This window comes from Echiichthys vipera (assembly GCF_963691815.1).
Source record: "Echiichthys vipera genome assembly, chromosome: 11".
NCBI lineage: Eukaryota > Metazoa > Chordata > Actinopteri > Perciformes > Trachinidae > Echiichthys > Echiichthys vipera.
The window spans coordinates 28,909,591-28,936,158 of record NC_139836.1 but is presented as its reverse complement, the minus strand read 5'-3'; the positions used below and the strand labels follow the sequence as shown (position 1 = coordinate 28,936,158).

Here is a 26,568-nt window from a genome sequence, read left to right as displayed (position 1 = left end):
TATGAAAACACAGACACAGGTTTGTGTTTGAACCCTCTGAACCATCAAGGCTGCTGATGGTTTTGTTTTGATTTTGATATTAAAATGCATTTGCAATCAAGTAATTCGATTACTACAAACCAGTTCAATGTTTCTTTAATGTTGAAGTTAACTGTTAACTGTATTTATTATTTATTGTATCTGAAGTGTCATGGCCATGGATCAACCCATGTTGACGGGTTTGGTTTGAGTTTACAAAAGGAGGGCTAACAAGGGTCAGACAACCCAACCATCCTCCAGTCTGATGGTAAATACACTCTTTTGCCTTTAAAAGAAGAATTAAAACCAAGATTCAACTAAAGTTCTAGACCATGTTGGATGTAAACCCCACCTTTAGTCTCAGCATGTCAGGTTTCTTATCTGCTTCTGTTGAGTGTGTGGGACTCTGCTCCGGCTCAGAATCTTTGCTTGTATTCATTTCCTGAGGAAGCACATGACGTTAAAACATAAAGCCATGCAACCAAAATAACTTTTTGCACACCCACTCATGACCCATGGAACTGTTATGATGCATGTGTGAAGGCTGACCCAACCACAGGGAATGTATACACATGTATAAAAGCAGTGGAGAGTGTGAACGTACAAATGTAGTCTCCTGCTGGTAGGAGGAGGGGAAGCTGTAGGTGACGACTTCCTCTTTGTGGGAGGAAGTGTGGTTTGGCTGTGACTGCGAGAAGTATGCGCTGTCCTGAGAAGGAGGGTAATCATGGAGCTCATCCCTTTTCTCTGGGTTTTCATCAGTAGAGGACTGACGCGGGGGAGACATTCCTTCAAGGAGTCTGTGCGTCTTTGAAGACAAGGAAAAACTCTCCTTCTTATACTGAAACTGCTGCAGGGCGGCCAGGCCTGAAGTTGACTGGGGTGTTCTTGATTGGTCAGTCGAGGAAGAGCTCCCCGACCAGTGAAAAAGCCTGAGGCCTTGACTGGCTGAACTGGGTGTTGTGGTGCCAGGTGATAGAGGCGGGCTGGGGGTGTCCACAGATGGAATTTCAGGACCATCGCTGTCATTGATATGGGAGCTGGGAGAATTGTCCTGAGTGGGTGTCACAGCTCTGGGCTCTACATCCTGACGCAAGTCCTCCTGAGAAGACTTCCTGGTGCTCAGAGTGGCTGCTGGACTGGAACTGCTGAAGAATCTACATGGGAATAAACACAGCCACATCAGGATAAACAGTATAGTGTTGTGCAAGATGGTGCCACTAGAGTGGCAGCAGCTTGTGGACTCTGTGTATTTTGGTACATCTAACTGGTGTGATTTTACTTGAAATGACCTCCTAAGAGGCCAAACGCTGTATGGCATTATATTGGCTGCCCCTCTTTAAACCCTGGTTGAATAACTTAACATTGAGTTTGGCTCTTGAGAAACTGACCTATATTGTTAGAAAGAGGGCTTCTGAATATTATGACATGTGGGAGATGTTTGTGGAACTGTTGAATGGTGACGATATGGAGGAGGCAGTGGGGGAATAAGATAATCAAAATTATTTCATTTTTTGTTGGTGTAACTTATATCAAGAATATTATTAATATGAATCGATTATTAGTGTTATTATTTTAGATGATTATTTTTATTTAATTATTTAATAGTTATTGCTCAGTAATTTGTTGGTTTAATTTATCTTTTTAATTATTCATTTCTTTAGGACATTTCATTTATTTACCTTTTCTGAATTATTAATATTTTCATTATTATTTTCATTACTGCCATATGTTTAAATTGTTGGATGTTGTTGTGTGAATAGGTTATCTCCTCACTCTGGGTTTAAACATGCTCTACAGTATGTCTACGCTGCTCTGCTGCTGAGGGGACGTGAATGAAAACACGTCCAACATGCAAACCGCATCATCTGGATCTTCTTAACATTTTTTTAAGATCTCCCGCACCTTCCTAAACATTAAATTCAAAGACTTTTCAAGGACATTCCAGTCCCAATTCCCTCAATTTCAAGGACCCAACACAGTATAGTTTGAGACACGGGTCAAGGAGAATTACTGTGTCAACACTGAGAATGTTTATAATGAGAACTAGCAGGCTTTACAGGAGCTCAGAGACAACTATTAAAGACAGACTTGAATGTGAGAACACTTGTCAATAGGTGCGTTTCCACTGTGGTCGACTACCCTGAATGAGGCGGTCTATCTAAAAACGCCCCTAATTTGCATGCGAGTCGCTCAGGAGGCCATTTGACTCTCTTCTCCCCTGATATTTACCCGCTGATGATTGGAAAACACTAAGCGGGGTGTGACGTGTGGTAGTACAGACGCCACAACAACATCGTGAAACACACATACACACACACCTGAGTTTCCGTAATCCCTCTGGGCCCTTTTTTTTTTTTTTAAATGGGTAAACGGTGAGTGAACAGCCATTTGAGAGGGCATGGCCTGAAACTTTCGAGTGGACCCTTTATAGGGCTAATGGAAACACGCCTATTGGTGCTGTTTTACACTGATGACAGACTGTGGCCTCTTGCCTTCTTTAAGGGAATATTCCCACCTTCACATCTTTTGCTCTAGTCTGGTTTTGAGAACTTGGAGCATGCTCTGCCGCATTGCAGACTACAACCTGGCTAACCGCACTGAAGCATACTAGTGTTTGTTTGTGACCGGATCATGACCACCTTACGGTTGTTTTGGTCCACACCCAAGTGCGATTGCCGTTTCCACACCGGCCCAAATGAACCGCACCAAGGGGGTAATCTCTCCAGGGTTGAATTCAACCAGACCAAACTGAGTTAGTAGACCCCAAATCCACACCAACTGTTAACCTAGCAGGCTGTCATCACCACTTTGTGTGGTGACAAGTTAGTAGACATGGGTAAACTGTCTCACTGCGTGTGTTATAACGGTTTATAAGAAGATGATCATTAGATGTTATGTTGTAGATACTGTATGTGTATGTGTCAAATACAAATATGATGAATCCCTGTGAGGTCACCTGCTGCATGTGGCCTGACCGTCCTCCTCAGCTTCCTGGTTCCTCCTCTGCAGCAGGGTTGCAAAGCAGTTGCGTCTTCGGGGTTGAGGAGAAAAGGTCAGCTTGTCTGAATGCTGGTCTGACCTGGGTCGCTTCTGATTGGAGGACGAGTACTGCTGTAGCACATCCTGGTCTGCTACACTATAGTCTGTGGGAGGCAAAAGACAAGTACAGTCATTATATGCTCTACACTGCTGCTATTATTTTGCTCTAACTCCATTCTGCTTTTTTGGAATATCCTACCTAGTGTTTTGCTGGCACAGTGATTAAGTATCTTTAAAGAATCATTTACAGTCAGGGCCTGAAGTTAACTTTTTTGGCCAGCAGCCACTGTGGCAGGTGGATTTTTTTTGTGCCTAAAATAAAGGTGAACGACTCAGAAAATGCATAAGAATGGTTCTTGAACAGAATCCGATTAAAGTGCTGTTGAGTTATTAACCAACGTAATCTCATTAATGACTAGAATGACTAACAGCTGTGGCAGCATTTAGAACAGAAAAGAACAGAAATAAAAACAGCCACAAAACAACAACATTGGCTTAATGAGGAATCTACTATGATATTTAGCAACTATTTCTTTCCATTTTATTTAATTTTCCGATGACTTTGTTTGCTTATTTTTGTCTTATCCCTGCAAACTACATTTGAAAGTTTATTTTGCCAACTCAAACAGACAATTCAAACAACATATAGTATAAACACACACATAAATACTCCCGTAGGAGTAAATGTGCTGCCGGAAAGGTAAACTGTGTACTTGGAAACACTGAAAGTTACCGGCTCACCTTCTCGTGTTCTCTTCACCTGCAGCCCTTTGCATGGGAGCTTCAGACCGACCAGGCTGATGATTCTCTCCTTCCCCCTGGTGGAGGAAGGCCTGTCTGGAGAGGCAGCCGACTGGGGCAGGGAAACAGATGGTGGCTTAAAGCCTCCACTCCAGATACTGGGCCCAGTGGGGGCTGGTGAGTGGTTCCAGCTGTGACTGCGGGGTTTAGAAGGCTAAAAAGGAAAGTTGCAAAGTTTTTTCAAATTAAATGTGACACTCAGTTAAAGGCGGAAATGGCTGTGAACTGATACCTGTGCTATTGGTTTGTCTGGGTTGAAGTTGTCTATCCTCTCCATGGTGTTGATGTCGAGGTTTCCCAAGGCCATCTGCAAGCCTTTGTCATCTCCTAGATTACTGGATTAACATCATCAGGAATAGAATACTGTGCAAGTGATGAACAGGAATTTACAATTTCACATTTCTAAATAAAATCTAACCAAATCATTAATACCATTTACAACCCTGATTCCGAAACAGTTGTAACGCAGCGTAAAATGTAAATAGCAACAGAATGTGATGATTGAATCCCAGTATTTCATTGAAATAGCACAAAACAACATATTAAATGTAAATAGAATCAGAATGAGATTGAAATAGTACAAAGACATCAAATTCAATGTTTTGCCCATTTGGAATTTGATGCCAGGAACACTTTTTCAAAAAAGTTGAGACAGTATCAACAAAAGACTGGAAAAGCTATGAAATATTAAATAAAAACAGGTGGTGGAACATTTCAGTTAATTAGGTTAACTGGCAACAGGTCAGTGACATGATTGGGTCAAAAGAAAAGAGCATCCAGAGAGGCGGAGTCTTTCTGAAGTAAAGATGTGGAGGGCTTCACCACACTAGGCTTTGTCTCTCTCTGTCCATCTACCCGTCTTTTCTCTCTCCTTTTCTTCCTCCCCAACCGGTGCAGACAGATGTCCTTACACTATAGAGCTGGGTCTGTTCCACGTTCCTGCCTGAAATAGGGAAGGTTTTCGTTGCCACCGTACTCTATGGAGGAATTGTTGGGTCTATGTTTATCATAAATAAGTCATAGAGTGTGGTCTTTACCTACTCTGTAAAGTGTCCTGAGATAACAATGTTATGACTTGGCACTGTAAATAAAATAGAATGGAAAATTTAACCACTCTGGGAAAGTCTACGCTGGCAAATAGTGACGCAATGAACAATAACGTTTCTTAAAGTAACATAATGTCTACAGTTCATAATATATTAAAAGACTTTCTCTATGAAAACCAATATTGGATGTTGGTGATAAAAACAGATAGACTCTGTGGCTCAGGAACAAAAACCATCGTCTGTGAAGATAGTTTGTCGCTGCATCATCAAATGACGGTTGAAACTACCATGCAAAGAGGAAACCGTATAGAAACCAGATCCAGAAACACCTCTGCCTTTTCTGGGCTTGTGCTCATTTAAGATAAACTGAGGCCAAGTGGACTGCCCTGTGGTCTGACGAGTCAACATTTGAAATTCTTTTGGGAGAAACCATGGACACTGCGTCCTGCAGGGTCAAGAGGGGAGGGACCATTCGGCTTGTTATCAGCACAGTTCAAATCCAGCATCTGTGATGGTATGGGGGTGCATTAGTGCACATGGGTCACCTACACATGTGTTAAGGCTCCATTAATGTTGAACCATATTCAGGTTTTGGAGCAACATGCTGCCAGATAGACAACGTCTTTTTAGGGAGACCTTGCTTATTTCAACAAGACAATGCCAAACCACATTCTGCACGTATTCCAACGGCAGGGCTCTGTAGTAAACGAGTCCAGGAGCTAAACTGGCCACCCATTGACAATGTTTGGTGAATTATGAAACATGAAGTAGGACAAAGGAGACCTGAACTGTTGAGCAGCTGAAAAATGACAGCAGTTAGTTCCCAAACGCTTCCAGAGTGTTGTTAAAAGAAGAGTCCTAAACATGGCCCTGTCCCAACTGTTTTGAAACATGTTGCTGGAATCAAATTCTAAATGAGCATTTCATTTTCTCAGTCTCAACATTTGATACATGTCTTTTTCTATGTTTTGCAAATCCTGACATTATGTTTCTATTTATATTTCACACCGCTTCTATGCTCTTTAGGAAACATGGTTGTTGTAAGTTGACACTGGGTCAGGTGTGATTCAGCACAGGAGGATACAGTCCAGCGTAGCTGAGGGTGGCCGGGTCCATGTTCTCTGGGTACATGTTGAGGGGTACAACCTTCCTCCTGACAGGATCAAACACCAGCTGGTAGAGGAAGGTGTTATTGGCTCTGACGAATCCTTCCATGTACTCTTCAGGGATGACTAGATTCATCTTCAGATACTGGCCCATCTTTCTGATTACCTGAAAAGGCAACGACAGCTCACCGTCTTCCACTGCACCACTGCTACAAGCTTTTACTAACAGTATTTTTTATGCTCGTGTTGGTGTGAATACCAACTGACTACCACTGACTCACTTTCTATATACATTTGCCTGAACATTTGATCACAAAATATCAGTAATTGCGTGGAGCTTACCTGTGATATATTTTATAATGTTACACTTTTACAATTTTGTAATTGGAATGGTTGTCCTTTAATATTCAATTATAAATGATGTCATTCACTAGTCACTAAATAGTTGTATAAGTATATTTCCAACATTTATTGAATAGGTAGCATGAATAATAGACAGGGTAAGAAACATGTCATAGATTCAGTTGCATTCCGGTGTGTAAAGACCTGTATACTCATTTGAATACAGTGTTTGAGTAATATAATATGAATTATTATTTTTAACGTTCAAGAAGGGTGACAGAACAGAAAATGTTTAACTAGAGACGAGATTCAGGAACTTGTTAGTAAGTACAGATGACATCACGCCATGCCTCCTGTACGTCTATCTGATGCCCACCCGATTCATACGAGAAAATGGTTATGTAACGAGTATTGAACAGTGGCCAAAAGCAACAATTATGGGATAACAGGGGTGTCCTGATCCAATTTGCCTTTTGATTTTAAGTGAAACGACGCACTAACAACATAGTTATTGTACCCAGAGTTTATTAAAAGAGTGTTTTAGGGCGCACTCACACTGTCCGTACGTATCGTGCCCCGGGCTTTAGGGTACTTGTCCCACTCTCCCTCTCCCCCCGCGGGCCAGGCCCGTCTGTACTCACACTACCTGGGCCTTGGCGGAATGCTTCTTGCTGCATATACGTCATCACGCCGTAACACGTCACACGCATTGATTGACGTCATCGTGATGTGTCGCTTTTTTTTACAAATCTCACCTCCGCATTACACCAACGTGAACCTTTCACCGCCATTGTTTTAAATCTCCGTGCATGGTCCCAACAGGCGCACATAAAATATCAGAAACGCCGTAGGCCTCGTGCTCGTACACAAGCTCGTGCTCGTACATGTGCAAACATGCTTTACAAAAGCCCACCTCTCCCAAACGGGCCGTGGCCGGCAAGCGTACCGCTCCAAGGCACGGTAGGGTTGCACTTACACTGGTCGGACGAATTAGACTTTAGCTGTGAAACGTGCTTGGGAACGGTACGGATGGACAGTGTGAGTGCAACCTTAAAGACTAACCTACTGGCCCCTGTACCAGCTCCTCTCATAGTAAAGTCCATTCAAGTGGATTACCAAAGATTTCTGTGTAAAGACTCTTCTCATGCTACTGCAGAGGTTTGGTGTTATTTTAGAGCAGTATTAGTGGTTAAAAAAGACGTTTTAATGCCTTCACTGTACTGCCCCAAGCTAATCAGTGTTAGCCGCATTCGGCTGTTAGCAACTCTACCAGAATATCTCTGTTAATAGTTGTTACACGAAAAAAATTGTCTCTATGGCTTATTTGATTAGTGTATTTGCCGAAAAAAGACTCTGGGATGATTTTAGACCGGAATTTCCCTTTAAGGTCACAATGTTCCATCAATTTTATTTAATTTTTTTGTACTGATGGCTATGCCACGATAACAAGACGTCCTGTTGGAGCCCACACTCTTCACTGTCCACTGTTTGTTTCATAACGCACAGGGAGGGCGAAATTCTGTCACACCATCAGGGAAGCAGGAAGATTTTCTAGCTCTGTTGTTTGACAATGGTGTCTGGAAAAGTGCAGCTGCAGGCTACTTGTAAGCTAATGTTAGCATGGGTCTTTAGCTGCAAGCTATCGCCAGTAAGTTACTCCTTCTATGAGAGAGGAAAAAAAATGGGAGAATTATCATTACTGCAAACTGACAGTAACGGTAGCACAAGTAAAGAAGAGTCATACATCTGACAAAATAATCTTTACTCAAGGTTATACGTATAAGCTTGTTCTGGCTTGTTTCACTGCCAACTGATGACTAAGCTATCTCCATGACAACTGAGCAATTTGGGATGTGGTTGAAACTAGGGCTGTACGGTATGGTCTATAATTTATATCATGTTATAATATGAAGAGACGTAACGGTATTATATCACAGTATATTTATCTTAAAGTACAAGTTTGAGGCTCTTGTTTTTTACTTGAGTATTTTCTTTTCATGCTACTTTATACTTCACTTCTTTTTACTCCACTACATTTATCTGATAATATATCTGATACAGTTACTAGTTACTTTACCAATTTAAATTTTTGCTTCTCACCCATAAACACCGGTTGCAGAGTAAACACACAGGCTTTAGAGTGAAAGTTATAAACAAATACTTATATAATGCTGGTTTTCTGGGTCAACCTTTCGTTTTTTAGTAAAAAGAGACAATATGATGGTGATTTAACCAGACTGAAATTATTACAACAACAACAACAGGTGCGGAGAAGAGCAATGAAGAAGATCACAATGTCTGTGTTGTGGCCTTAGGCCTACAGGAAGCACGTGGAGCAAGTCTCCCAGCACGCCGGTGTTTGACGCCCTGAGACAGTTGCGCTGAGATGCGAGAGAGGACAGCAGTCAATGTCGGCCACTGCGGCCAAGAATTACTTTTTCACATAGGCTTCTACTCAAAGGGCCAGGAATTATTCCATCACGGGCGGGATCCGCTCGCATTGTGTTTTTGCGTTAGAGCTGCTTCTCTAGTTTTGTGTTCTGCTAGTGTCCTCGTCACCACTGGTAGCATGAGGCGGTACCTGCAGCTCAATCAGGTTCACAGGTAGTCCAGCTCCTCCAGGATGGCACATCCATACGTGCGGTTGTAAGAATGTTTACTGTCTCTCCCAGCACAGTCTCAAGAGCACGGAGGGGATACCAGGAGACCCTCCGTTACACGAGGAGAGCTGGACAGGGCCGTAGACGGGCATCAACCCAGCAGCAGGACCGCTTGCTCCTTTGTGTGAGGTGGAACAGGAGGAGCACTGCAAAAGCCTCCGACAGGTAACTGGTGTGCACATTTCTGACCAAACTGTCAGAAACAGACTCCATGCGGTTGGCATGAGGGCCCTACGTCCTCTAGTTGGACTTGTGCTCACAGCCCAGCACCGTGCAGCTTGATTGGCGTTCACGAGAGAACACCAGAATGGTCAGGTCAGCCTTTGGCGCCTCGTTCTCTTCCCAGACGACAGCAGATTCACACTGAGCACATGTGACGACGTGAGGGGCATGAAAGAGTCTGGAAACATCGTGGTCTGTAACATCATCCAGCATGACTGGTTTGGCGCTGGTTCAGTGGGCCCTCGGTTCCTCTTGGTGCAGGTCAACGTCCGGCCTCATGTGGCCAGAGTGTGTAGGCAGTAACAGGATAATGAAGGCATTGATGCCATTCACTGGCCCTCTTGTTCTCCTGACCTAAATCTAATCCAGCACCTGTAAGACGTTATGTGCATCAAGAGTTCACTGATGTCCTAATCCAGGTCTGGGAGGAGATCCCCCAGGACACCCAGATGGTGTCAGGAGTCAAATGTCTCATTTCGATTAATGGGGTGTTTTTGAATCCAGCCCTCAGTTGGTTGATCGATTTTGGTTTCCATTGACCGTTGCTACATTATTTTGATTACATTTTGAACACATTATACAATGTACATCAGTAAAGATTTGCGACTTGTATCATACATCAAATCTTGATGAATAAAGTATTCAAGTGTTGCCCTTTTTTTGAGCAGTAGTTACCTTGCTAAATTTGTGATCCAACCATTTGGTCTTACCTTGAGGATATCAGGATCTTTGGCCAGTCGTAGCAGTTTACAGGCCTTGCCTAGGCCAATGCCATGTATGGAGGCCAGATAGTCACATCCAGAGAGGATGCACATGTAGCGAAACTTCTCCTCTGTGAAAACGTTCCCCAGAGAGCGACAGCGGCCCAAGTTGCTTTGGTCTATCTCCAGTCCATTGCCCTGCTTATCCATTTTGAGGATCACCTGCATGATTGTGAAAGAGAACTGGTTAAGAAGCTGGTGGCAAAACATTCCTTTTGCTTGCACATATGCTATGCAGCAAATAGGATTAACACTGAAGTGTTTGATTATGTTGTTGGGGTTTTTGCAGGGACTAACTCTGGTCTGATATCGTCTGTTGTGTGGCTCTGTCACTGGCCAGCCGATTTACTTGTTCTTACAGTAGTGTTATCTGGTTTCAATGAGGACATCATTCAACAGTCAATAACATTACTCTTCTCAAAACAACCATCAGGGCCCTATTCTTCAAATGTGGCTAATTATTTTAGGCTAACAAGCTGATATTAAACTCATCCTGTGTATTCTCTTTCAGCTAATTGGCTCTCTGAAAGCCGTTTGAGGATTGATTTGAAAATCCTGGAGGAAGTTATCCTTGGTAACAGTGTGCTCTTATTTTGCAATAAAGTCAAAATTAGTTCTATGATTGGCCAATCTCTGATCATGTGATAACCGTTAACACGTCTTTTGAGAACCGCCCGAGCATGCAATGGATTTATTCACAAGTGTCATTTAAGATGAGATAAGATATTCCTTTATTAGTCCCACAAAGGGGAAATTCACTTTTCACAACAGCAGAGTGGACAGCAAACATAGAAGAAGCATCGATAAGAGACAAGAAATTGTAGAACACAGAAAGAAATATGAACAATATAGACACAGGGAACTATAAAATCTAAGAATAACAGGTACAATATATACAATATTTTTAATTTACACTAAGGCACAGAGGAAAAATAAAAGTATTGCACATCATGATTGAAATTTTCATTGTTAATAATATTTGGTGTGTGTGGTCTAACTGGAGCGGAAACCCAATTCCAATCCGGCCCCTACATACACTCTCACTCCATTTGCACCTTCATGTGGAGGGTAGTGTCATTCCAAAACAATTAGCAGGGAGTTGTAGTGGGTTAAAAAACCCTCCACCAGAGAGTATAGGGTCCGGAGGAACCCTAACACAACCCTAACAGTTACAAGGGTGACTTCTGTGTAGTTTTTTCCAAAAAATGGTAATAAGTGTACTTCTCTCAAGCAGACATTTAAAATACTGTTTTCATGCACATACTGTATGACAGAATGAGAGTAGCTTGTCTTTTCATCGTAAAGTGATGTATATTTACAGAGACTATCGCAAAAAACATCAGTGAAAAACAAGAATATGTTTAAAAAAGAAAAGACAAACTTCCGGGGTCACGGAGCGAGATGGCAGAGTAGAGTAGAGCTCCTGAGTCGATTAAAGAAAAACTACCCCCTCAACTATGAAAGAACAGAGAAGTCAATTCTAACACTAACACGAAATGAGTGGGGGACGAAAACAGAGAAGCATACGGAAAAAAATGACATCCAAAGACCAAGAAGACGATTTTGAAGACGAGTTAGCCGACGACGGAAACAGCGACCCTAAACAACAACTCGGCTCGGTGCTAGACGGCCTCGCGAGTTTAACGAAGGAAATACGAAACCTCAGGAGGGAAATGAAAGAGGACCTCTCAAAATTCAAAGAAGAATTTAAAGAGGAGATGAGGAGAGAGTTCGCTGGCTTCACAGAGGAAACAAACCGCAAAATGGCGCGGAAATACAACAGCAGCGAAAAGATATCAGTGAGACACAGGAGCGTATTTCAGAGCTGGAGGAGTGGAACACGGACGCTAAAGAGGCCATAATTACGCTACTAAAACAACAAACAAAACTACAAGAAAAGTTGACCGAGGTTGAAGGACACGGAAGACGATGCAACCTAAGAATTTATAATGTAGCCGAACAGGATAATGAATCAGTGCCAGAGCTAGTGGACGGGCTCCTCCGCCGGGAGCTCGGGATACCGGAGGGAACTGAACTACACATACAGCGGGCACACAGAAGCCTGGGGAAGAAACCACCACCGGGAGCAACCCCGAGGTCCATAGTGGTCAACTTCTTGAAAAAGAGACCAAGGAGAATATCCTGACCAGAGCCTGGAAAGAGAAAATACAAATCGATGGGAGACAGATATTTTTTGACCACGACTACCCCACAGAGGTGATGAAAAAACGTAAATCCTACTCGGAGATTAAAAAGACTCTAAAAAATAAAAAGATCCGCTTCCAAACTCCGCTGAGCAAGATTAGGATCCACTGGCCGGAGGGTCCCAAGATCTACAACAGCGCGGAAGAAGCAGCGAAGGACGTGAGGAACAGAGGGCTGGAGGTGCTGGAGGGCCGCGGCAGCGACCCCCCGCTGGAGGAACGCATCCTGAGGTCCTCCACATGGCAGCGCGCTGGAAGGAACCCGGGGATAAATGGAGGAGACACCGCCACGGAGGAACACCGAGAAGCTGGGAGCCGAGCGAGGGAAAGGCTACAAATATTTAGGAAATAAACAACGGATAATAATTAAAAAAAAAAAAAAGAGAGAAACAGAAGACCGATGAATGCAAACTCAGTTGAATTTGTGCGGGAGGGGGAGAGAACCCACAGGAAACCCAGGACAATAAAATGTCTCCTATTTTTGAGTTAAGGCCTCCACAGCAGCTGGAAGGGTTACACTGAAACAGACTCTAAATGGGGAGTTTCACCAACCCCCCCCCCCCCCCCTCTACCAGAAATACAAGACTTCTCTAATGTAACAAAAGAATCGACAAGAAGACCCATTGAACTGTTGGACTCATCTAGTAAGATAGGAAGAACCTTTCCAGGTAGACTCCAACTCACTAGGGGGGGCCCTTTGGACACCAAAGGCTATCCCTCACTCCCACCAACAGGGAGACAGGGCCTATGGGGAATATGGTCCTTTTTTGTTTGGAAGTTCAGCTCCAGGTTCTGTGTTTGTTCTTATTATGTTCGTAAGAAAATGAGGGTTAATAATATTGCAGTGGAAGGATCACGTATCACAGCAAGAGACAAAAACTATGCAACACAATGATATTAAGGTGGTGTCACTAAATATTAATGGCCTGAACAATAAAAGAAAAAGAGGTAAAGCTTTAACTAAGTTTAGAAAAGAAAAGATGAAGATTATTTTCCTACAGGAGACACACCTGACACGAGAGGAGCACGAAAAGTTTAAAAAATTAGGATACAGAAATTCATTTGCCAGCTCCTTTGGCCAAAATCATAAGAGAGGTGTGGCAATACTGATTGTTAACACGATAAAGTTTGAATTGATCAAGGAAGTTGTTGATAAGGAGGGAAGGTATATCATGATTAAAGGGAAATTAGAAAACCAACTGGTGACACTATTCAGCGTGTACGCCCCTCCGGAAAGCGGGAAAGCTTTCTTTCAGAAAATATTTGACCTCATAAATTTGGAAACGGAAGGGACATTGATATGCGGCGGGGACTTCAACGTGGTGTTAAACTACAGGCTGGACACAACAAGTCTAAAGAGAAATAAAAAACAAGTTAATAGATTTATGAAGGCGATGTTGCCAGAAATGAACATGTTAGATGTATGGAGAGAACTCCACCCAGTTGAACGGGATTATACTCACTACTCGGCCCCCCACACAATGTACTCTAGAATTGATTATTTTCTAATGAACAAAGGAGATATATATAAAGTGAAAGAATGCAGGATTGGAGTAACTGATATATCAGACCACAGTGCAGTTTACCTAGAAATCAACCTGAATAGCAAGAGGAGAAATACAGTATGGAGACTTAACGAAGGTATACTGAACAACAAGGGATTAGTTGAAGAATTAAAAGGGGAAATAATTAGATATAGGGAGGAAAACGATAATGGGGAAGTAGATCCAACAATCTTGTGGGATGCCCTTAAAGCTGTAATAAGAGGGAGGCTGATTTCACACACAGCTTATGCCAAAAAAAACAGACTGGAAACGTACCAGAAACAAATTGAAGAACTAAGTGAATTGGAACGCCATCACAAGCAGACAAAAGACTCGAAAACACTTAATCGGATAAAAGAAGTCAGGAAAAAAATAGACGACATCCTGTTGGAAGAGGTGGAAAGGAAAGCTAGGTATACAAAACAAACTTACTATGAGGGAGGTTCTAAAGCCACAAAAAATACTGCGAGACAGATAAGGAAACAACAAACACTAAACCATATATATAAAATAAGAGATCCTAAGACCAATAAAAACCTATATGAACCAGAAGAATTAGAACAAATATTTGTGGATTACTATAGTACATTATATGCACAGCCAACCTCAGTGGGTGAAGAAGACTTAGGAAAGTTCTTAGATCAGTTAGATCTGCCAACAATAGGTACAAAGCAGAATGAGATGTTGACCTCCAAAATAACAGCAGAAGAGATTGAAAAGGCAATTAGTCGGGCAAAATCAGGGAAATCACCAGGAGCTGATGGACTGGTTGCCTCCTTTTATAAAACATTTAAAGGGGAATTAACCCCACTATTATGCAACTCATTTAACTATAGTCTCGAGAAAGGCAAACTCCCTCCCTCATGGAAAGAAGCTATTATCACTGTTATCCCAAAGGAAGGTAAAGATAAAGAGTATTGCTGTAATTACAGACCAATATCATTACTAAATATAGATTATAAACTCTACACCTCCATCATAGCCAAGAGATTAGAGACATTTATGCAGGACCTGATTGATGAGGATCAGACTGGCTTCATTAAAGAGAGGCAAACACAAGATAATATAAGAAGGACTCTACATGTCATTGAGAAGGTACAAAAGGAGGGAGATAGTGTAATTTTGGTAAGTATAGATGCGGAAAAGGCGTTTGACAGTGTGAATTGGGCATTTTTATATAAGGTCTTGGAAAAATTTGGATTTAATGAGGACTCTGTAAACTGCATTAAGTCAATATATCAGGAACCAATGGCAAGGATCAGAATAAATGGTAGTTTGACGAAGCGATTCATACTGGAAAGGGGAACGAGGCAGGGCTGTTGCCTCTCACCAAGTCTCTTTGCGCTGTTTGTCGAACCATTAGCTCAGATGATTAGGCAGGAGGGAGAAATTAAAGGGGTGACAATAGGACAGGAAGAGCACAAGATAGGGCTTTTTGCCGATGATATATTAATTTTCCTAAAACAACCCAATGAAAGTTTCCCAAAAACTATGGAACTATTAGAGAACTATGGAATCTACTCAGGATACAAAATTAACGTCACAAAAACACAAATTCTGTCAATAAACTATTCTCCATCCCAAGAGTTAAAGGACACATATAAGCTCAAGTGGAATGGCAAGTCAATAAAGTACCTAGGGGTAAATATCACAAAAGGACTGGACAAACTGTACGATGCGAACTACACAAAAATAAGTCAAGAAATTAGGAGAGACTTGGAGAGATGGTCAATGACCAACTTTAATTTCGGCTCAAGGATAGAGATAGTTAAGATGAATATCCTACCAAGGCTTCTGTATCTGTTTCAGTCACTACCAGTGATTATCCCAGTTTATTGAATGGGATAGGTGGATATCGAGATTTATATGGGGAGGAAAGAAACCCAGGATCAGATACAAAACTCTGCAGCTGCCAAAGGGCAAAGGAGGCCTGGCTTTACCCAGCCTTAGGGAATATTACTACGCCGCACAAATAAGACCTCTGATACACTGGTGTAATGACGAGTTTGTCGCAAGATGGAAAAGTATAGAATTAGGACAAATGGACATCGAAACACGACACTTAATAGCCCATAAGGGATTATTGCACAAGTTAGGTAACCAATTAGATACTATAACCAAGACTACAGTAGAAATATGGAACAAAGTTGTTGAAAGATATAAATGGGAAAAAGAGGTAAAGATTCTGAGTTGGTTTGCGTCTGACCCAAGGTTTGTACCTTGTGTGATTGATAAAGGGTTTAAACAATGGGGGAAAAAAGGCATCACAGCATTCTGCACCATGGTTGAGCGGGGGAAGCTGCAGAGCTTTGAAAAGCTAAGGGATAGATTTGGTTTAGATGAGCATGATACATTTCGATACCGACAGATAAAGGACTATTATGAGAAGGAGATAAAAACTGACACCGACAATGAAGTTATTAATGTTTTTTTGAAAGCCTATGAAGGGAAAAAGTGTAGAGTAATCTCAACTTTATACAAAGGTTTGCTGTCTTACAGAAAGACCTCCTCTCTTTATATCAAAGAAAAATGGGAAAAAGAGTTGAAGGAACGAATTACAGAAGAGGAATGGTTTGTGATCTGTAAAACACAGTGCTCGTCCACTAGCTCCAGGAGCTGGAGAGAATTCAACTGGAAAAATACGGTCAGGTTTTTTAAAACCCCGAACATTAGGAAGGAAACTACAGGTAACCATCAACCATGCTGGAGACTATGTGGAGACATGAATGTTGCCCATACGCATATTTTTTGGTCTTGCCAAGGGATAATAGGATATTGGGATAAAATATGGCGGGGTCTAAGAAAAATAATAGGATACGAGATACCGAAGTCATGTAAGATACTCTATTTGGGAAATCTAACACAAGACATAATACAAAAAGAAGATGAGTATCTTGTTAAAGTTCTGCTATCTGCTAGTAAAAAAGCCATTACAAGGTTATGGTATAAAACGGAACCACCGACTGAGGAGCAGTGGGTGAGCACTGTGGAAGAAATATATGTAATGGAAAAAATTACACATAAACTACGACTTCAAGAGACACAATTTCAGGATAAATGGGAAAAATGGACGGATTATAGAACACAGGAGGACACCACCAATACCACTGGACAATAATGACACAGATACGTGATTTGCCGCCTTATGGAGTGTGTGAAACCTGACATTGTTATTGATGAAAAGAAACTCAATTAATAAGCCTTTAAATTTTTTTTTAAAAAAACACGCACAAAGAGGAAACCACCACCACCACCATTGGACATGAAGGCCACTGATACGAATGTGATTGTTTGGAGAAGTATGTGAACCCTGACACTGTAATTATTGTTTGAAATTTCAATAAAAAAACAAGTTTAAAAAAAAAAAAAAGAAAAGAAAAGACCCCAAAGAAGCTTGGGAGTAGGTTTTATTTATTTACTTTAGTTTCTCTGTGCATCGCATATTCTTTTTATTTTTAATTCTGTAAACCTTTGAATAATATTTCTAAATATTATTTAAATTTTTTTCTGTTCTATACTTGTGTTTTTTTGTTTATGCACAAAAATTCCTCAGCAAATTTCCTCTGATTCTAATTTCTTTCCTACTGTGGACTGGACGTAAAGGGTCTGTCTTCTCACTGTTACTTATGGAGCCTATTATTATGAATGTGTATTATTAATAATAAACACCTCCTATTTCCAGGAGGGGGAAGTTGGTCCCAAGGCTTAACTATGTATTTTCACCCTCCACCTTAATGAAAGAGGTGTGTTACACTTGTCACAGAGTGAAGGGTGTACAAGCCGGATCAGAACTGGGTCTTACTTTATGTGTGTTGCTGAACCGTTACAGCTGTTGTCATTTTGTTCTACATCGCTCTCCACAATGGTTCCATCACTGTTAAACAGTTTGATATTACCAGTGAATGTGGTCAGACTACGAGTGATGATGTTGCATGATTGGTGGGGTCCTCCCCATGGACATGCAACACACTTTGAAGTGAAAATCATAATAAGCCTGGTATGAAAATGAAACCTTAACCGATATCTATTTAAAGTACTTAAACCATTTTCAATTTGTCAAAGTAAGTTTTGCAATTAATCATTTAATACATTTTCGTGTTGAAATGACAAATTCCTATCTGGTGTCAAATTTAATGCCATATGCTCTGCTCCATGGGTCTTTTTTGTTTGTAAACTGTTGTTCATTCATATTTTATTAATCTAATTTTCTTTTATATGTACAGGTAAGTTTTCATTATGAAAATGTAATTGTGATGATTACAGATTTACAATAATCTCTAAAATCATCCCAATATCAACTCTTTCTTTATGATTAAATGAATGGAAGTGAGCTCCTGAAACCAGAGTTTTTTGTGACCAGAGTCCAGACTGAACTTTTTGGAAAAGTCCAGATTCAGCAGTCATGTGTGGACAGGAAAACCTTTGTTTGACGTCACACAACAGTCAGTTGTATCCATGGAGACTTGTGAAGCATTCTAGACGTGATCAGCTGACGGAGTTGCTGTTATGGAAGATCGAGCCAAAATACTGGTGCTATTTAGCAACTTATCAGCACTTTGTGTGTGTCTCATACAACTAACAATCTGCCTGAACCCGGTTTGCCATTGTTGTTTTTCCTATATGAATTTTTCCAGCCTTGTGATTGGCTAAAATGGCCTTCCTGTTAGGAGTGCCATCATCACCTACTGCTTTGGAATGTGCATGACATTGGTTGAGGTGGTGTGGACAGAATTTTTTTTAACTGGGTGCGATAAAAGTATGGTGTTCGCTTGGACTAGGTCTCAGACATCTGGGTGATGATCCAGCTGACTGTAAGCCTGCAATGTTGCAGGTTTGAACTTAAGGACTTGTTGCTATGACAACCGTTCCAAACTAATTTTAAACCAGCTTCAAAGAACCAACAGATCCAGACTCTAATAGTCTCCACTCTAATGTGAATAACTCTGGGGTGTATTTACATCCTCAGGGTCCACTACTTCATACCTTTTTGCAGCCAAATGCCAGCAGGTCAGAGTCTTCTGTGATGACAGCCTGGGCCAAACCTGATTTCGTGAGGTAAGCTAACTGAGCATCAGCTTCATATGGAGCCACAACACAGTCCACTCCTTTCGCCCTTGCAGCCTGGATTAAAAAAAAAAAAAAAACAGAAAAATATTTCTAACATGCAACTTTACTAGATGTAACCACAAAGAATGACATAGAGTAACAGAGAAACTAAGAGGTCTATTGGGACAATGGAAATTGCATCATCATTAATACTTTAAACTAACGCAGGTTTTTTTCTAAAAGGCTCCTGAATTGTGGGCAGAATTTTTCCTGTGAATGTTGTTGAGTTTTAACAGTTCTCTGTAGTGTGTATTATTTTGAATTGTTAACAATCATACATACTTGAACCTGCCAGTTCACACAAGAGTGAGAGGAGACGATGCATCATCTCCATAGCAACGCCTTTTTGCACTTCCGCTCTAACCGCCGAGGCTTTTTTTTCCTTAGCTGGATATAATTTGTACCATTATAAAATATAAATGAGGACAGAGGTAGGGAGATACTGCTACAGCTGCATAGTTATGAAACGTTGAAAATACCGTTTTTACTTCCCTGATTCACTTTGTTCTGGATTACCACACACGCACGCACGCATGCACGCACACGCACGCACACGCAGGCACATGCACGCTGCCAGTCTCTAAGTGACTTGACGGGGCAGCTGTGGTCAGTGGTAGAGTCCTCCAATTGATTGCGGTTTGATTCCCAGCTTCCCGGTCCACATGTCGAAGTGTCCTTGGGCAAGACACTGAATGCAAGGGTGTGTAAATGTGGTGTGCATGATTAGATAAGATGGTATGTAGGTGTAATCAGAAGACAAGAAAGGTGCTATATAAGTACAAGTCCATTTACCATTTGACCAGCGGTCTTTGCTAAGACTTCATTGGCTGTTGAAACAGGTTGCGTGTTCAGTTCTATTTAACAAGCTGAGTCTCGGGCGACAACATCAGCCGGTTTGAGTCCAGACTTCACTCCACTGCAACTTTCACCTGCGACGTTCAAGAACGGTTGTGTCTCGTCATGAATCTTTGGTTTGAACTGGGCTTTACACTATACATCTAGGGCCTCATTTATAAAGCTTGCTGCGCACAAAAACTTTGCGTAGACAGTAGTCAAGTTCTCCAGGATGCATAGCAACTCTGACAGAGTCAGAGAAGGTAAAAGTGTTTGTCCTGGTCCAAGTTCAGTTCTAAAATCCAATCCAAAAGTACTGACAGATTGTTTTGGAAGAAATTAATAAGAGGAGTGACAGGTGAAGCAGCTTCTTTTTTTTAAAGTTCTCATTTATGCGGATGTGAACAGTGGTTCAAAAGGATTTTAAAAAGTAACTGATAAATAATTGAATTAAATATTTAAACTGTCGCCTCACAGCGAGAAGGTTCCAGGTTCGCATCCCGGCCTGGGCCTTTCCGTGTGGAATTTGCATGTTCTCCCCGTGTCTGCGTGGCTTTTCTCCGGGTTCTCCAGTTTCCTCCCACAATCCAAAGACATGCACGTGTTAGGTTAACTGATGACTCTAAAAATTGCCCTTAGGTGTGAATGGTTGTCTGTCTCTGTTCGTCTCTATGTGCCCTGTGATAGACTGGCGTCCTGTCCAGGGTGTACCCCGCCTCACACCCAATGTCAGCTGGGATCTGCACCAGCCCCCCCGCGACCCCGACCCCGGGATAAGCGGTTGAAGATGAATGAATGAACAATCTTTTAGCCATCACTAAATTATAAGCCCCCTTTTTTAATTTCATTTAATAGTGCATCACACTGCCCTCCATTTCTATTCTCTGGTCATTTTGACACTCGTAAGGTAAATTTATAGCCTGCCATGCTGTTGCTCTGTATACAGTGACGCAGCTAAAAGAAAAGTGCAGTCATTCAACTAGACTCTGGGTCTTCTTGACTAATGACTCAAGTCATCAGCTTTTAGGGGGGAGCCCCAGAGTAAAGGTACTCATAATTTACTTCAGCCTGGCAGGAGACAGGAAGTCCTCACCTTAATAAGGTTATGAGCCATGGCTGGGGTGATGTTAACACAGCGGGTAAAACAGTCTCTGGCCTCGGACAGTTTGCCTTCACGTAATAGCTGTCGACCTTTCTGAAGGTTGCTTTCTCTGCGCCTGAAAGGTATGTGAATGATATAGAATTATTAATGAAACACTTTTTCCTGGAAGAATTTATATTGGCAGTTAGAAGAAAATGAGATTTCCAAACTAAATGAGAACAAGGGGACGATGATTAGTCTTAGAACAGAAGGATACGTCTCTTACCAATAATATAAATCTACACAAACAACTGTCTGGAGGTAATGATTGTGCGGCACCAAAGCAGCAAAGAGGAAAGTTGTTCCTTGGTGTTAAAGCATTTGTTTGTGCAGAGGTTGTTTGATCGTACCTGTCAACAGGTCTGTACATTCCTCTCTGCACCTTCACACAAACAATGTTGCTCTGTTGCTGCTCTGGAATGCAGTACCTCAAATAAACCAAGCACTGTCTAAGCGTGTTTGTAACCAGGTATGATAAACACTGGATTATTGTGTTCGGCACAGGCAATCACTTCCTCTCAGAAACTCCTTTTTCTGTTAGAGTGATGGTGAAATTCTGATCAGCTATATCTCCTTTACCCACTTTGGCCTCATGTTTTTTTAGTTGTAACCCGATAGGCCCAGTCCAGAAATTACAGTTTGTAGCTACGCATCTGCTCCTTCATGGATGAGATAGTATTATTGGGTGTAGGGGCTGGATTGGATTAAATGTTGGATCTTCACCAGTGGCTTCACATATCCAATCTAGGGTAGCTATACAGTATTTCCAATTAATGGGTCAGTTCTGTTTTAACATGAATCCTCTTATGGTTTGCTCCCAAAAATGTGACAGAGAAAAGCAGCAAATCTTCAAACTTGAAATGATGGACCCAGGTATTGTTCCGCAGTTTTTTCTTAATGAATGACTTAAGTGGTAAAAATAACATACAAAACGTAACATTATCCCCATAAATTGCATATAATGTCAGACAGACAGCAGCTCTGGAGACAGACTGGAGAGCTTCATCTAGCTGCAGGTAGTAGCTCAGATCCAGCCGCAGGGGTCTGATCCTAGACAACATCCCCTCCCCTCTGGATCACCAAACTTTGTTAGAACTGTCTGTGACAACTGGTGGATCTCTTTGTTGCTAACCAAAGGCTAACAACAAAGTTGACATTGGCTTCCTCCACAACAATATCACACAGCAGTGGGCAGAGGGAACAGGCTGTAGTGCTAGCTAACAAGCATTAGATAGGGTCATCCCTATGTTATCATTTTCCCCAAAAGGGTCCTATGTTCCCCGGTCGCATAAGCTTCTGCCTCCGCTGATTTAATTCAGTATTTTGTTAGGGTTAGGGGTTACGGTTAGGGTCAGGGTTAGGCAGTAGTGTTAGGGTCTACAAAGGCCTATTTGCCGGGGAATTTGGGACTGATAAAAAACTGTAAAAAATAACAGACCGGGGAACATAGGACCCATTCTGTGAAAAGCTGAGAACTTTTTCTTAAAAAAGGGTCCTATGTTCCCCGCTTTGTATGTGACATGGGAACATAGGTACACTCCCCATTAGATGAATCGACTACCCATGTAGCTAACTTACTGTAGCCAGCGTTATGTGAGCGTTGGTGAAGATCCAATGAGGTTAGGTCTTTAATCAAACATTCATCCAACATATCAATAATACTGTCTCATTCATGAAGGAGAAGATGCGTAGCTACAAACTGGCATTTCTGGACTGGGGTCATCATGACTATCCAACTAAATGCTGCAGGGTTCGGTTAAAACAGACCAAACAGCTTAGGTGTGAAAGCACCCTCAAATCTAATTCAGGAACCTTTCTCAGGCTCAGTGATGATTTGGGACTCAGTGACGGCTGACAGAGATGTAGACTCTTTTCTAGGACTTAAGAGGTCGCACATGATAGGCTGTCCGGGATATGTGTTGTGCATCCATACACTCATGACCAATAAAGATTAATACTCACTCTCTGCGTGCCTTTTCCACTTCTCGTTTTGAAGGCAGATTGCGTCCATCAAACACCAGAATTGGTTTGACACTGAAGGTCAACATCATGTCCACAAATTTCATGCAGTACCACACATACCTAGGATTGGATCAATTCAAATGCCAATATCAGTTCTGGACATTCAACCCTTATTACAAGATTACTGTTGGACATATTTATACAATACAATTGCTAAGGAAAAGAAGTTCCGCAGTTTGATTGCACTATGCTGGTTGTCAGACAGCTGATTGGTTAAAAGGTTTAATATGCTGCCTGTGCTTGGAGCATTTAGTTGAACGTAGGGAGTAGGGATGGGCGTGAGTGATAGATTCCTCGTGTAGTCCTCGTTTCAAATCAACTCGAGTGGTAAACAACGCCACTCAAGTTGTTTTGTGTGTGCGTGTGCGTGCGCATGTGCGTGTGCGTTGCATCTCTTGCTTCTGCGCTTGACCCGAGACACAAACACCTTCCATTTTTGGAACCAGCTTTAGATCTCACAGACCAAGAGAAGTTGTGTGACCTGCATAACAGGGTTACTGTGCAAGGCCAAGACAACACGGAGGGGGAGAGCGGTGACGTTCATGGTCGCAACCACAGAGGCACTGGACACACTTTACAGGAGGACTAGTTTGAAATTATGGATGTCAACGAGCTAGATTTGTTTCAGTGAGCCAAGCATTGGTCCTCGGAAAAACCCACTGGAGTGGTGGAAGCTGTGCATCATTATTCCTGCAAGAAGATGCGTTGTGTTCTAAAAATAGATTTGGAAAAACAAGTACCCAAGGAATTGATGCGACCCCTCTATCTTGGCTTTAACTACTCATGCCCATCCCTATAATGGAGCTTTGAGCACTCTAGTCTTTGACCGTACTTAACATGTCTACTGTTCTTAACATGCTTATATTGTCAACTATATGCACTATATAGCTTAAGTGGGCATTTTTAACCCATAACAACTAAAAAGTAAATATTAACACACTTGTTTACACATTTTCTTTTTCATTCAGCTAGAATAATAAAAAGACTTACTGGTCAGTAGGTTCTCCTTTAGCGAGCTTCTCAGCACATGAAAATGCTCCTTTGTGCAGCCAACAGTATGTGTCCACAGCCACGGCCTGGCCTTTGTATTTTTTCACGTTGATGGGCTCTGAAGCATCTTTGATAAACTGCAGCAGTCCAGAGATTCCCATTGCCAGCTGCTGATTTGTGCCACGGTGATCCTGAAACTGTAATAGAACCAGGAACATACTGATCAAAGTAACTGCTCACTTTGGATGAGGAAAGGTAGAACCAGGACAAAAAAGGGTACACACACAAGCTCCGTTTTCTTGTGCTGAACATTGAAGAATTGATGCTTTTTGATGTTTGCAATCAAGGCTCTTTGGAGACAGAGCCTCTGTTGTACAGCCCCTCAGCTGTAGGGCTCCCTGACAGGAATCTCAGGCGATCTTATAGATTTCTCTCTTAATTTGATTGATTTATTCATGCCTTCACTAGACTGACACGGTGAAGAGATGACAGGATAAAAGAGGGAGAGAGCTGAAGAAGGACTTGAAATAAAGGTTCCCAGCTGGAACCCAACCGGAGATTTTGAGGGTCACCATAACCCCTCGGACCCCCAGGGCTTTCTCTTAACTGAACATATTTTGTTAAGAAGATTTGTCTAATTTTATTTTTAAGGCTTATTTTTGGTTATAAAGCAGTTTCATTACACCCACATGTCCCAGAGGATGAGCACAGCTGGTGTGTGCAGTGGAGCGCACAAGTTGCTCAGAAGAAGAACTTCTCGTCATTACCAACTTCAGCTGATGGTTCAGATGGTTAAGGTTTACTCAGCTTATTTCTCTAGGAGCTGTATTCAAAACACTGAAAAAAGTGAGCAGGGTTTGTCTTCACAGAGCTTCTCAGATTCAAACACACACACACAGGGAGTGATTTCTCAGGACACCATTACTCCACTATAACCTGTACAGACAATATTTGTTTGCTGCCATATTAATGTTGTGAATGTACAGCTCATTTAAGATACAGATGTCCGATGACTAAAATGCTGAGGTAAAAACCAAGTGTGTTGTAAAAATGTGGCTTTAACTGGTTAAAAAGTCAATTGATTAAGCTTCTGGCAACCACATGCACAGTGGAGACATGACGCTATTGACCAAGGTGACCAAATGTCAAAGAGCATTACCTTGGATAAAAAGACAAATTTACTGGTTTTAGCATTGATGGGAACCTTTGGCATATGTTGGTCCATAACTTAACAAACTATATAACAAAGGTTTGGTCATTTTTTAGACTTTTTTATATGGAAATGTTCCATAATGCCAACAGCATCAATCTGGTCATTGAATCGAACGTATATTATCCAGTTATTTGAAAACAAACTAGGTTTTACTTTTGATTCATCACATTTAGAGGCACTAGCTGTAGTCCAAAAACTGAGCCTGTTGTGCCCCCTCCCCCTATTATGGAATTATATGGAACTACATATTACATAATAATATCTTCTGGTGCTATTAACCAGTTTAGAAAAGCTTGTAAATAGAATTACATTAAAATACTCTGTACATTTCTATATCTATATTCCTCATTTCCAGATGTGAATCTGTCAGGTTTTTTTTCTATTGTTCCATCTGAACCATCAGCTGAAGTTGGTAAGGATGGGAAGTTCTCCTTCTGAGCAACTGGTGTGGTCCACTGCACACACCAGCTGTGCTCATCCTCTGGGACATGTGTTCCTCTGGGGGTGTAGTACCAACACGTCCATGTTAATCACTGAGAATGCAGCTCTCCAATGCACAGGGATCTTGTCATATTTGCCAATGGTTTTCAAACTGCTGGTACTCAGGCTTTTTCTGGTGGTACTTGAAGGGATCTCCAAAATAAAACAAGGAAACATGAATTACTGAAGTAATATAACACTAAGAAAATACTTTTAAGAGCTGTTAAATGTAATCAAAACAAATTCAGCATTTCCTGTCATATTTTTGTTTAATATCAGCCTGCTATGAACCTCACGTTCATGAGTTAGGAGCTAAACTGTAATGGAAGAAGAGAGTGAGCAGAGGTAAAATGATTGGTTTAAAACACTGACATGTCAGTTCTGATGTTCTTCTACAGCGTGGCTGTGGCTGAAGACAGTAAACATAAATAATAAATCATCTTCTGATGCTGAATCAAGCTTCCTGTCCGTAGCTGAAGAGTGTCAGCCTACACTGCTGTGTTTGAACATTGGTGTTAGTCGTGGGACTGGAGAGAGCCTGGTGGTTTCTGAAGGGGTACGTCCTGTTTGAGTACCACTGCTATAAACGATCGACTTAAACAAAGACAGCCGGGCATTTGCTAACGTTCGTATTGTGGCGGAAAGTAATACTTAGTTACTTTACTGTACCACCGTATACCGTTACGAGCCATGCTGTAATATGGTGTGCACCCAACATGTCAAATTCTGCTAATGATGTTAGCTTCATCCACCAAAGCACAGGAGAGTGCTAAAGCTACAGCTAACAACAAACTCCATTTCAAATTCCCATTTGATGTAAGTGAGGACGTGCTTGTAGGACTTTAACACAAAACCTCAACAAAGTATAACAGCCATCGAATTAGGATTCAAGACCAAGATATATATCTCGGTTAATAATCAAGCCAACAGTAAACTGGAAGTTTTGAATATAGACAAGTCTACGTAGAGGAAGAACGTCTCCATATCAAGTGTTAAACAGGTGACATTATCTTGAGTAAAGTGCACACGTTTATGC

General features: G+C 41.6%; 1 protein-coding gene across 1 annotated transcript in view; it reads right to left on the bottom strand.

The window, feature by feature from the left end:
* Positions 1-24,000, bottom strand: part of exo1 (exonuclease 1) — a gene marked incomplete at both ends in the record, with an annotated part of 28,291 nt that extends 4,291 nt beyond the window's left edge. Inside the window, 11 exons of the mRNA XM_083922679.1 lie at positions 371-460; positions 623-1,175; positions 2,978-3,164; positions 3,802-4,015; positions 4,094-4,196; positions 5,992-6,179; positions 9,948-10,160; positions 18,730-18,867; positions 20,780-20,903; positions 22,790-22,909; positions 23,840-24,000. Of these exons, the coding sequence (XP_083778805.1) occupies positions 371-460; positions 623-1,175; positions 2,978-3,164; positions 3,802-4,015; positions 4,094-4,196; positions 5,992-6,179; positions 9,948-10,160; positions 18,730-18,867; positions 20,780-20,903; positions 22,790-22,909; positions 23,840-24,000 (2,091 nt within the window). The remainder of the gene's footprint in view (positions 1-370; positions 461-622; positions 1,176-2,977; positions 3,165-3,801; positions 4,016-4,093; positions 4,197-5,991; positions 6,180-9,947; positions 10,161-18,729; positions 18,868-20,779; positions 20,904-22,789; positions 22,910-23,839) is intronic.
* Positions 24,001-26,568: the final 2,568 nt, after the last annotated feature.